Source organism: Hylobates moloch, unplaced genomic scaffold (assembly GCF_009828535.3).
Source record: "Hylobates moloch isolate HMO894 unplaced genomic scaffold, HMol_V3 SCAFFOLD_14, whole genome shotgun sequence".
NCBI lineage: Eukaryota > Metazoa > Chordata > Mammalia > Primates > Hylobatidae > Hylobates > Hylobates moloch.
Window position 1 is genome coordinate 30,912,870 of NW_026652289.1, and position 13,327 is coordinate 30,926,196.

The window sequence follows — 13,327 nt, forward strand, 5'->3', positions numbered from 1 at the left end:
TTGTATCTCTCAGCACAGATATAATTATTTATGACTGGCAAGTAATCAGTGTGTTTCATATGCCCAATATTTATCTTGGCAGAAATGATTTTATTTCTGAAAAGAAAGAAAGCACACCTGTCTGAATCAATGATAGATTGCAGTCTGTGAGCAACAGTCAGGATGGTGCAATCAGAAAACTCCTTCCTGATTGTGGTCTGCACCAACTTGTCCGTCTCAAAGTCGATGGAGGCTGTTGCTTCATCCAAGATGAGAATTTTTGTTTTTCGAAGCAAAGCACGAGCTAGACAGACGAGCTGCCGTTGTCCCATGCTGTTAAAATAATAATAATAACAATTTCAACAATGGACTTTATGGTAACACACTTCATGTTTTAAAATTCTGATAATACTGCTATTCATTCTTTTTCTCACCCATAACTTCACTTGTTCTTTTATTCAAGAAACATCTCTTGAGGGAGTGCCAGACTTTAGACCAATGAGCAAAACAGAGAAAAATCTCTGTGTAGCAGTTACATTCTCATGGGGACACAGAAAACAATAATTAAGATAATTGAGTAAAAAGCATAGTAGGAGGGGTATATGAGTACGGTGCAACATTATATGTAGTAATTTCGTGGATAATATATATATAATAAGTTTTAAGAATTCAAACACACAGAAGTGGGGTATAAAGTGTAGGTGTGGGGTGGGCATTTTAGATGGGCGTGCCAAAGAAATCCTCTGGAGAAGTTTTAAGGCAAGAACTCAAGGACATGGAGAGTGAGGCATACAGATTTCCAGTAAAAACTTGTTCCAGGTAAAGGAAATAGCAGATGTAAAATCCCTGTGGTAGGCGTGAATTGGCCTGGCAAACTCACGACACAGCATGGAGGCCAATGTCGCAGAAACACAGAGGGGTAGGGAGAAAGTGATCAAAGAAGGGGTGGTGGGAGTCTTGCTATGCAGGCCATTACAGGGATCTAGCTCACTTTTCTGGGGTCTCTGATCACACGAAGGGGGCTATCTTAAGGCAACAAACAATGGTGAAGGCAAGGTAGCCACTTACATTTTTTAGGAACAAGGTTCTTAGAGTAGCAGTCTTGACAAAAGAAGATTCAATTAAATAGTGACTTTTCATAGGGCATTGCTCTTTTTTTTCTTTCCTTTCTCTTAGTCAGTTGTTTCCCAGCCTGCAGCTACCAATTTACTTTTCCTTCCTCTTCCCTAGAAGGAATCAGCCGTGGTGTACTTTAAACAGGCCCTGGTGGCTCAGGAGCTACACTTCTCTTGGATGCCAATTCGAGTTTCTAAAGAGCTTGGAATGAGTAACTTGGACAAGCTCTGCTCTTAGCAGCTTACCTGAGGTTCTCACCACCCTCTGAAATCTCATGCAGTAGCTTCTCAGGAAGGGACTGCACAAATTCTTTCAAGTGACACAATTCCAGCACTTCCCACAGCTTGCTATCAGAATATTTGTTTAGGGGATCCAGGTTCATTTGAAGGGTTCCAGAAAATAAAACAGGGTGCTAAAGCAGAAAATAGTCCTGCATAATCTTACTGTCATGAGGCATAAATACATTTTAAAAAATCAGACTCAGAAAACAAAGCAGGAGAAAGCAAAATTATCAGACCTAATATAGTCATCAAATTTATTTTATATTTAAAACAAAAACAGAAGAGAGTCAGAATAAACTATAATTCATATTAAGTCATCATAAGTCTCCTGATTTTCTTTCTCCTCTTCCTATTATTGAAAATAATAACTAGCACTGAAATAATGATGATAATTACTGCCGTGTAGTCAAGGATATAACATATAATAAATATGAAATATAGTAGGTATATAATATTATCAATCAGTATACCAACTCAGAAAGATAGAAGTTAGTATTCTTATTTCACAGGGAGTGAGCTGGAGGTTCCAAAGAGTTCTTGTCTACACCACACGAAGGTAAGTTAGTGATTGAAGAGAATTCGAAGAGGATTGAGTTCATTTTCTTTATGCTACACCAAGATGCCTAGTGAAACTATATTTTACTCTATCTATAAGAGAGGAACGACTGATGTCTCTTTTTTTTCACGAATTTTTTTCCCTTCCAGAATTCCAGATTTTACTCAAATTTGTTTTGAAGTAAATGCACGAATACAAGTATACGTCTAAACAATACAACATTTTAATATATTAAAATTAGTATTTTAATAGATTTTTAGAAAACAGTACAATGATTTTTTTTTTTTTTTTTTTTGAAACAGAGTCTAGCTCTGTTGCCCAGGCTAGAGGGCAGCGGCGCAATCTCGGCTCACTGAAACCTCCGCCTCCCAGGTTCAAGCAATTCTCCTGTCTCAGCCTCCCGAGTACCTGGGATTACTCCCGAGTACATGGTGTGCACCATCATGGCCGGATAATTTATGTACTTTTAGTTGAGACGGGGTTTCACCGTGTTGGCCAGGCTTGTCTCAAACTCCTGACCTCAGATGATCCACCTGCCTTGGCTTCCCAAAGTTCTGGGATTACGGGCGTGAGCCACCGCACCCAGTTTCAGCTGAGTATTTCATCTTTGACTTAAGAGGCATATTTTTAAGCTAGTTTGCATGCCCCTTAATGATCAAGTTCCTTTGATTCCACAGATGGAAAAATCAAAGAACTTGAGAAAAGAGATCTAACTGAATTACTGTTCTTTTTTTTTAATGTTTCTAAACTTCAAGTGAAAAAGAGTCAAAATTCTACACTCTAACAACTAAGCAAAAACTTCAGTAATATTTCTTTCAAAAAAATCAATGTGTTTCAGTCTGATCTATTTATTGGAATTTTATTTGCACTTACTATTATGAAGGAAATTTTATCAAAAAGATGTACTGGTTTTTCAAATAGATAAATGCTCTTAGGTAGAATGCTTTATGATAAGGGTGTTTAAAGAGGGTTCAATTACAAAGCAGTTTTTCATATATTCCATTTAAAATGATGTGGCTTCGAACAATGAATTTCGACTTGGAAGGAACAGATTTTTAAAAAGAAAGAAAACAGATTTACTTGGAGTGGATTAAAAAAGCCTATGGCAACGTAGGCTTTACCTGTGGAATAATATTAAGTTTGCCACGAAGGTCATGAAGTCCAATAGTTGATATATCAATTCCATCAATAATAATTTTGCCTCCTGCTCTCTCCACAATTCTAAATAAGCAATTTGATAGTGTGGATTTGCCTGCTCCAGTCCTGCCCACAATTCCAATCTGTAATGAAATAATCATAAACTCGATTTTTTGTAAGGAAACAAGGCCTTTGCACTGGCAACAAATGTATTAGGTGTCAGGTCAGTGGGATCCAATTTTGTCAACAAGACTAACCTTGATGGGCGTGGAAGATGTCAGGTGACTTCTAAGGACCAGTCTTTATCCAAATACTCTTCATTTGCTGGAAAGACTCTGACTAATCTGTGTTTTTCCTTTAGTTCTGAGTAATGTAGTCACTTCCTCACCAAAGATTCCCAGCAGACCCAGGAAAAACAGATCATTCCTGAACCACCCCTGAACTACCCATTAAAGGTTAGGGCAAAAGAAGCAATGATAATGAGTGGTTTTATTGAGATTTTCAGAAAACAGATTTTCTCTATCTTCCCTTCATTGAAACAAGCAAAGAAACAAATAGGGCACCGGAATCTTTTGCCAGATAGACTAGAAAATCCAAAGGAATGTCTGTAAATTTCCCTGGTGTATCAAAGGAACTCTGCATTAAAACTATTATGGGTAACCAAAAATAGTGTTTAAGGATTTTGACTCCTGGCCAAAATAATCATCTTGTCATAAACATCCCAGTGATTAAACGTTTCCCTATGACCATGAGAACTAAAGAGCCGTATCTTCTGATTGCTGATTTGTGTCTTGGTATTAATAGGAATGTTAGGCAGATAGAATATTAAAGTGGTTGGTTTACCCTAATACAAAATCTTAAGTCTAACAAAATACATCAGAAAAAACAGAAATCTGTTGAATTCATTGGGGTAATGAAAATTTCAGAATGATTTGTCTGTTCCAAAAATATTTCTGCTCCAAAAATATTTTTGCTAATGTGTCTGTTTGCTTTTTTAAAGCATAAAACTAATATCATATACTATCGATAGCTTTGTAAGTTGCTTGTGTTAACTGAAGTGCATTTCAAGCATTTTCCCATCTCTTTAACGGTTTTGGAAAACATGATGTCTTTGAGTATACGAATAGTCAAACATAGGGATTTATTGCGGTTGGGGTAACAATTTACTTATTGTTGCAATTCACTTTATAGAGGAAGTAAAAACTAAGTACACCGAAGTTGTGTTTCACAGTAGTATATGAGCAATTTAATTAAGAAATGTATTTTTTATAGAGGGAAAATTTATTCAGTACACACCAACCACGTCTTTATTACTTTTGTGTAACAAAAGACCACCTTATATTCAATATCATATTATACTCAACAATGAATGCAATCAGATAAGAGGGAAACCAAAACATATGAAATATATATGATACCTTCTCTTCCCCATGAGTCTGGAAAGTGATATCTTGCAGTGCTAAACCAAGATCATCTCGGTATCGAGCCTGATAATTAATAAATTCCACTACACCTTTATTGGGCCATTGTAATGGAGGTCTTCTAGACATTATCCAAGGTGCCTTAAAACAAAAACAAACAAAAAATAAATACTTTAAACAACAATTATAATTAAAAAATCCCTCCCCCCAAAATAATTCTTATGCAGGTAACAAAAGTGAATATAAATGATGAAAGACATTTGTGGATATTATGATCTTCTGAAAATAGTTTTAAATGTTACCAACATGAAACTTATCTAGCTATAAAAAAATATTAGAAATAAATATTTTGAGGTAACAAGACTTCTCATCTCCTATCAAGTTATTAAGAAAAAATAACTTGAAATTTTAGCTGAGATAAGGACAGCTTGTCATTCATTCATTCCTCAAAGGTTTGCTGTGTCAGTCACTATTTTAGTCGCTGGAGGTTCCGCAGTGAGAAAAACAGATACAAATTATTTCCCTTATGGGGTGTAGTGGGGACAGACAAAAAGAACCATATAACATATGCAGCCATGTTGAATGATAATAAAGTTTTGTAAGACAAGAAACAGCCAGGGTTGGGAAAAGGAGGAGGTGTCATTTAAAGCAGGGTAGTTAGGAAAGGCTTTGCTGACTGTGGTCAGAGAAAACGCTAGGTGGATACCAATGGAAGAACATTCTAGGCAAAGGGTTTAGTAACGATTTGGATCTAATTAGTTGTGCCCAAGACCTAAGACAGGGGCCTGTGTGAATACTGGAGGAAGCACGAGGTAAAAGAACACACAAGACTGTGTGATGACTGGGCAGTGAGGTAAAGTGTTTCATGGGAGAGGGAATGATGGCTAACATCAAATGATAGATCAGGTAATGTGAGGACTGAGAAAGAACCCGTTGTGATCTGCATGAGGGAAGGTTCAGTGGAATAGTGGAATCAGAAGCCTGTTTGGCGAGGGTCCAAAAATGAATCAGAGAAAATGAAATAGAAAAGCAAGTACAGGCAACTTTGCAAAAGAATTTTTCTGTAATGGAAAGCAGAGAAACAGGTGTAGAGGGCTGAATAAGTTTATTTGAACACATTTATCCTTCCACATCAAGAGTTTTTGTAGCAGTATTTGTCACAACTTGCATCAAATTACATAAAGATTTTTGTTTGTTTAAATGTGTGTACACACATATTTTTATCATCTTTTTCTAATGTGAAAGAAATATATCTTATAAGCAAAAATTTAGAAAATATAGAAAAATAATATTTGATATTAGCCATGAGATGACTGAACAAGTTGAATATTGGTAACTGAAGATTGTGAAGGTAGACTAATCTTTCATGAAATTTCTTTGAGAAGGAAAGACAAGACCTGGGGAAAAATCCAGAGGAAAATTCAAAGTTCAGGTAGGAATTGGAGAATGTAGAAAGTATTTTGGCATAGTTACAGGCTGAGAGGGACTGCAAGGGAGTGGGAATTAGAAAAGGTGGTTAATAGAGTAAGATCTGAGAGAAGACAGGAAGAGATATTACCAAAAATGCAATGGGAAATGTCAGATTTTTCTTTGGAGGAGGTACCTGTTCCTCAGATTCATGAGCAAAAGAGGAAGAGTTACAAGATAAAAAAGAAAGATAGCTTCCTAGGTGGGTTGAAGAAGAAACAGAAATTCAAGTCACCTTTGTCATCTGCCCTGTTAATTAATAGAATTTGGAAGCAGAAGTAATCCAGATGAGTAAAGTGTTTTAGAAACTTAAATATTATACTCTGTCAATAGTTGCAATAACTCTTCACCCTCCCAAATTACAGTTACAGGGAACAAAACAGACCGATTTATTCTCCTCTCCCTTCCCATTCACAGAGATATTAATGATGAGTAAATAGAACAGAAGGTATAAGCAATAAAATGTAATTAATTTAGAATTGTGCAGAATCTAAATAATTATGAGTTGACTATATTAAGACACTTTTATCACTGTAAAATCCCCACAAAGTTATAATTGCAAGTTGTATATTTTACTCTATACACCAGTAGAGGACAAATCACTGTGCCTTTTAGAAACAAGATATCATCTTGCATTTTTATAACTCATTGAAGTAGGGATATATCTTATAATTTAGGGTGTATCCTAATTTAATTAGAAGTATTTTTATTTCTATTTTAATGATATATAAAATAATAGGCCACTTTATAACAATTTTGGTTTTAATTTCATTGAAACACTGAATATCACATGAATTTGGAAATGCAGGTTTGCTTAACATTTTTTTTAAACGTCAATTTATGGTACATTACAATGTCCTACTCCTGTATCCAATCCATTTATTGATTATTTAGGAGTGCTTACCTCTTTTTTTTCTCATACTTTTTTTTTTTTATTAAACAGGATCTTGCTCTATCACTCAAGCTAGAGTGCAGTGGCATGATCAAAGCTCACTGCAACCTTGAACTCCCAAGCAGAAGGGATTCTCCTACCTCACCCTCCCAAGTAGCTTGAATTAAAGGCATAAGCCACCATACCCAGCTTACCTACTTTATTTATTTATTTATTTATTTTCGTAGAGACAGAATCTCACTATTTTGACCAGGCTCGTCTTGAACTCTTGAACTTCAGTGATCCTCCCACGACTCCCAAAGTACTGGGATTACAGGAGGCGTGCTTACCTCTTTATCCATATTTTCATATTCACAAACTCTTTCAACAGCAACTGCGTTGGTTTCAATTTCACACGCTTTCTTTACCCAAAAATTCAGAGAATGAGTTATCTGGGGGGCATGGGGGAGGAAACAAGAGCTTAATGCATGTTCTTTAGTTTTTTATGTAATATAAATAATACTTTATTTTTTATAGAGTTTCACTTTTCATTTCTTGAATCTGCTGAGAGCTTGTCACATACTATCTCATATACTTTATATCTTTTGATTATTATTTAGCGGCTCTAGAAGTAAGCATATTTCTTCATATGCATATTTGTGTTTAAGGATACTGAACTCATTAATATCATAAATAATGGAATTACTTGGGATAAAATAGACCATAATTCAGCATATATGCAAGAAGTGCGTAGTGGGTATAAGGAATGATGAATACCAAGATTGATGGGATATGCCTCAAAAAAATGTGCATCCTAAATGAGAAAAAAAATAGTGTGCAAACACTTTGGCATTCTTCACTACCTTCCATCAGAAGGAAGATTCTCCTGGCTTTCTAACTATTCCTGCTCCCCTATTTAAAAAAAAATGAAACTATATTTTCTTCTCACTCTATTCCCAAATGTAGGTTCTCTAAGGGTGTAACTTTGAACAGAATTCTAAAAGTCAAGAAACTTGTACAATCCAATTTTTTTCTTGAGTTTGGTGCCAACTCATTTCATAGCTCACCTGACTTGAACTGATATGGGGCTCTTCAAAGCATTTACTTAATCCAGTTAGGGTGTACATGCAGTAGTGTTTGATTATGGGCTTCTGAACCAGACGCTGGATATGGCTGTGTACATATTTCCTTTCTAGAAGCCTAAATTCTGAATTCTGAAATGCAACTGGCTCAAGGTTTTTGGATATGGGACCAAGAGTATATAACACAATCACATAGACTTCTACATAATGTGGAAGCAGTTTAGGGCATTTGCTGTTTTAAAAAGGGGGCATTGCAGTGTAATATCAAATAGGGTTTATTAGGGAAAAACTTACAAGCCGAAGAGAAACAGCAAATATATTCTCCCTAGAGAATTATCTTCTTGCTTAGGCTGAGCAAATGAGATACACCAGCTGTGTTGGAGAGGGACCCTACCCTTGTAATACTCTATAAATCCACCAGGACAGGAGAGCAGGAAACTTCTGAGTAACTACAGAATAGCAGGAGTTTCCTGGTCTTTTAGCACTCAGCCTTGAGTATCAGCCTGTTCTTCCTATAAGTTAACTTAGAATTACTGAGCTAGCTTCCTGCTACTGACAAAATAGAGAAGGAAATGAGCCTCCAGGGCGATCCAGATTTGTCTCTCATTACTTAGTTAATACAATATATAATTCAGACAAGCAAAGAAGAAGAGTGTTTAATTAACTGGATTATAAACATACCATATACCACAAAAATCATTATTACTTACATTTAGGGCATAGGATACAGACAAACCAACTACTGCTGAATCTATAGAATTGCCAGCCAGCACAGCAAGCAGTGCAGCAAAAAGCACAATTAAGTTGCCAAGAAATTCAAGTCTAACAGACAGCCACCTGTGATAGATGGAATATATTCATGAGTAACTGAGATGAAAAAGTTTTGGTGCATTTAGTACTAACCCTCTCCTCTGGGAAATCGAGACATAAACAGCAATAGCTGCTTTCTTTTTTCTCCCCGACTTACTTGGAACTCAATCAAACATAGGATCATCATATGATAACTTAAAGAATTCATCTGCATGAAAATGCATTTTACTTTTGCAGAACTTTGCTTTAAAACTTGATCTGAATTTAAAAGCAAAATAACACCAGCTATAATGATGTATTGCATTTTTTAAATCCTATTGGAAAATCAATTCCCTTCCAGTTGCATATACTTTTTAATATAATAAAATTAGTCTTTAAAAATTGAAATGTGCTCAACTGCTGTTTAATATTTCATTTTTCTCCCTTATATGAAATTATAACTTCGAACTCAAAAATTTTACAAAACAGTGTATACAAATAAAATATATTCTAAAAATATAAAACACAATGTAGAATTATGTCATGAGTAATTCTAAAAGCACCTTTTTCATATTAAATAGTATGTACTTTTCATGTGAATATAAATAGATATAATTTAATTTAAATGTACATTAAATACTGGAAAATATTTGTCTTATTAATACATACTTCTAAAACTTGGATGAAATACCATTTCAAAACCCTCTGTTTAGAAGTCAGTGAGCAAGATGTCTAAGAAGAGATTGATCCTAGTCTGGGTATTGATGGGACTTACCGGTTGGAAATTACGTTATTGTAGAAACAGACCAAGTTTTCATTCACCACATCTTTGAATTGCTGGATAAACCTCTGTTCATGTCCAAATGCTCTGATGGTGGACACTCCTGATAAAGTCTCACTAAAGTGGGAAATGACAGGAGAATGGGACGCTCCTGTCAACCTCCGGATTTGCCGAGAGCTCGCCACATAGTATCTCTAATCAGAAGACAGAAAGAAGCAGTCGGAAAGATGTAGCAGAAATTGCTTCAATAGTTCAAAAACTACAAGACCCTTGTGTTGTGATTTAAAAAGTGACTCCCCAAAAGTCAGATACAAGTCCTAACCCCCCGCATCTGTGAATGTGACCTTATTCGGAAATAGCATCTTTACACATGTAATTAAGTTAAGGATCTCAAGATGACATCACCCTGGATGTAGGGTGGACCCTAAATCCAATGTTGGGTATCCTTATAAAAGACAAAAAAGAAGACATAGACACAGGGAAAACACCATCTCTGCCAGTGGCAGACATTGAAGTTATGTGTTTAGAAGCCAATGAAAATATCAGGATTGTTGACCACCAGCAGAAGCTAGGAGAGGAGCATGAAAGAGATTTTCCCTCAAAGCCTCCAGAAGGAATCAACTCTGCCTATATATTGATTTTAGACTTCTGGCCTTTAGAACTGTGAGAGAGGCCAAGTGTGGTGCCCATGCTTATAATGCCAACACTTTGGGAGGCCAAGACAGGAGGGTTGCTAGAGCCCAGGAGTTTGAGACCGGCCTGGGCAATGTAGGAAGATCTTGTTTTTACAAAAAGTTATATAAATAAATATACATGAAGACCTTGTTTTTACAAAAAGCAAAATATAAATATATTATCCAGATGTGGTGGTGCATGCTTGTGGGCCTAGCTACTCGAGAGGCTGAGGCGGGAGGATCACTTGACACTTGAGCCCAGGAGCTTGAGACTGCAGTGAGCTATGATCATGCCACTGCACTACCACCTGGGTGACAGAGCCAGGCCCTGTCTCATAAAAATAAAATAAAATAAAATAAAACAAACAGATTTTTAAAAATTGTGAGAGAATACGTTTCTGTTGTTTTAAGCCACCCAGTTGGTAGCACTTTGTTACAGAAGGCTTGGGAAACTCGTGTGCCCTTGTAATGGTAAAAAGCCCAAATTCTGAGGCTGGGAGCGGTGGCTCACGCCTGTAATCCCAGCACTTCAGGAGGCCGAGGCAGGCAGATCACTGGAGCTCAGGCGTTCGAGACCAGCCTGGGCGACATAGTGAATCCGCATTTCTACCAAAAATACAAAAATTAGCCTGCTGTGGTGGTGACGGCCTGTGGTCTCAGCTACTCAGGAGGCTGAGGCAGGAGAATCGCTTGAACCTGGGAGGCAGAGGTTGCAGTGAGCTGAGATCATATCATGCCACTGCACTCCAGCTTGGGTTACAGAGTGAGACCCTGTCTCAAAAAAAAAAAGCGCCAATTCTGGACAGCACAACAAGAACATAATTGGGCAAAATTTCACTTCGACAATGTTCTCAAATGACCATTATTGAGTACCTACTATGAAGAAAGCTCTATGTTACATGTTGAAAATGTGACAGAACAGTTAACTCACTGAATGAGGGAAGCAGACCAAATGCACAATGTTATTTTGTACTTAAACATAATTACAGAAAAATAATATTTTTTATTTTTTTCTTCAAAAATTTCCACTACAGTCACAATTATAAGTTATCTATTTCCCCTTGGCTTGAAGTTGAGGACAATTAGGATAGGTAGGACTGTGGGGAGCTGGATGGAGCATGCCCTGTATTAACTGGATTATTAATTAGCCCCAGAAAATTGCTACCAATTGGAAATGAAAATCAAGAGTTATGAGGTCTTGCACAATTTTCAGGAAAATTTTAAATCTGGAATTGTATGTAAAATCCCTGATTTTAAAATGTCTACATTTGGTAAAAGCACTGAGCAAGCTAAACAAAAACATATCTCAGGTTACATGCAGCCTGGTAGTCTACAGCTGAACTCTAATCTATGCTAAGTGCTCTGAAGAATACAGAGGACTACGGCATTCTGAGGCTGTAAAGGGATTTAAGAGATTGCCTAGATTAGGGAATATCTTATTGGGGTCACAGACCATGTGAGTAGATAAATAAGGGTAAAATGCTTTCCCTAGACAAATGTAAACATGCATACACACTTGGATCTTCTGATAAATTTTCAGTGAACTGTAGAATCCATGTTCTTTCATGCAGCTCTCTGGGGAATCTGGTTTAAGAAATTTTATCTAGATCAATGCTTCTCGTACTTTAGTAAGAATCACCTGCCTGAAGGGTTCGTTGAAAGGCAGGTTTCTGGGCCCTGCCTTAGGACATTCTGACCCAATAGGTCTGGGCTATGGCCCGTGGGTCCAGGAACTACACTGTACATAGCACACATCTAAATCAAACCTTTTATTTCACAGGGGAAAGAAATGGAGCCTAGAAAGGGAAATGATGTCCCAGGCAGGCGAGTGAGGAAGATGACTAGCACTCCAAGTTCCTGCATCCAAATTCAGACCTCATCCTATATGACTCCCCCTAATGAGACATGATTTCTAGACTCCTTTTTACTCCTGACAACTCAGTTATAGTTTACCAGACAGGAGACCAACACATAAAATTTCATTTGCCACATGAGTGCTTTTTTTCTAGATTTTTACAATATATATAAAACATAGCCTCTGCCCCCAGAGCACTTACATTTTCATATATTCTGGATGTATTATACCATCAGTATATGCCAGCAGTGTAATAAATCCATAATAGTAGATATTAGAATAGCAGATAAGGAGTCAGTTCTTTTTCCACTATTGTGATAGAGAATGCGCCACACAGAAAATGGAAAATGACCTAGGCCATCAACGTCAAGCAAGATCGGGACAGACAGAAAGAACAGGGAAAAGATGTGAAGTAGGGAGAATAATGGAGTATAGGTATGGAAATGAGAAAATCATTTGTAGTCTGGCTTGAGCAGACTAAACTCTAACATGAATTTTAAAACTTGGGTTTTTGAAAAGCATTAAATTCTAAGAATCTTTTTGTGAAAAGAGCCTCAGATACTTCTATATTTAAAATATGCTTCAGCATTGATTTTACTTTGTGTATTACCGATTGAAACTATCAGGATAAAGAAATCATGCTTTGGAATAAATATTATTTTAATATAGGAATTTCACCGAAAATTTAGAAATAATGGGTAATTTTCTCTGTATTTTGTACTTCACTTAAAATCTCCAACAAATGCAAGGATTACGTTTTCATAGTAGATTGCATATTTGAGGATAATCAACTAAAATATGGAGTGGAAAAATATACATTCATTATTTTGGATTCAGTCTGAGCTCCATTTATACCTATAATCTACTTTTGTTTTTCTGTTTACTTAAACTAATTTCATCTTTTATTGAAGTCCTTATTGCCAAGATAAATAAAATAAATGGGAAATAGTTATTTCTGCAACTGTCTTTAAATTTTCACCCTTTATTTGTGGATTAAGCCTGTAATTAAAAAACTGCATACTTTGGTAAAGGCAATGTAAAAAGATGTTTAAAATGTTTTATAATAATAAACTCTTGGTATCATACATTTGAAAAATTCATCTATTTATAGTTCTTTCATGTTTGACTAGTACCTTGGTATAAGTGTCAAAAAAAGTTATGGGAACAGAAATAAGGTGTATAAATCTGTGAATATGAAAAGAACTTTTATGTCATAGTGTAGGAGCGAGCTGGAGAAATTTCTTTTATGTGAGTCATTTCTGTATGAAGCTATAAACTTTTTTTAAACCAAAAGCTGTCATGGTTTCTTGTAAAATAA

The 13,327-nt window shown here is 36.2% G+C and overlaps 1 protein-coding gene across 1 annotated transcript in view; it reads right to left on the reverse strand.

Moving 5' to 3' along the window:
- The window catches only part of LOC116481861 (multidrug resistance-associated protein 1-like), an 88,303-nt gene that overhangs the window by 442 nt on the left and 74,534 nt on the right, over window positions 1-13,327 (reverse strand). Inside the window, exons 21-27 of the mRNA XM_032174830.2 lie at window positions 9,475-9,674; window positions 8,621-8,747; window positions 7,179-7,280; window positions 4,488-4,631; window positions 3,054-3,212; window positions 1,341-1,507; window positions 118-312 (exon numbers count right to left, since the gene is read on the reverse strand). Of these exons, the coding sequence (XP_032030721.1) occupies window positions 118-312; window positions 1,341-1,507; window positions 3,054-3,212; window positions 4,488-4,631; window positions 7,179-7,280; window positions 8,621-8,747; window positions 9,475-9,674 (1,094 nt within the window). The remainder of the gene's footprint in view (window positions 1-117; window positions 313-1,340; window positions 1,508-3,053; window positions 3,213-4,487; window positions 4,632-7,178; window positions 7,281-8,620; window positions 8,748-9,474; window positions 9,675-13,327) is intronic.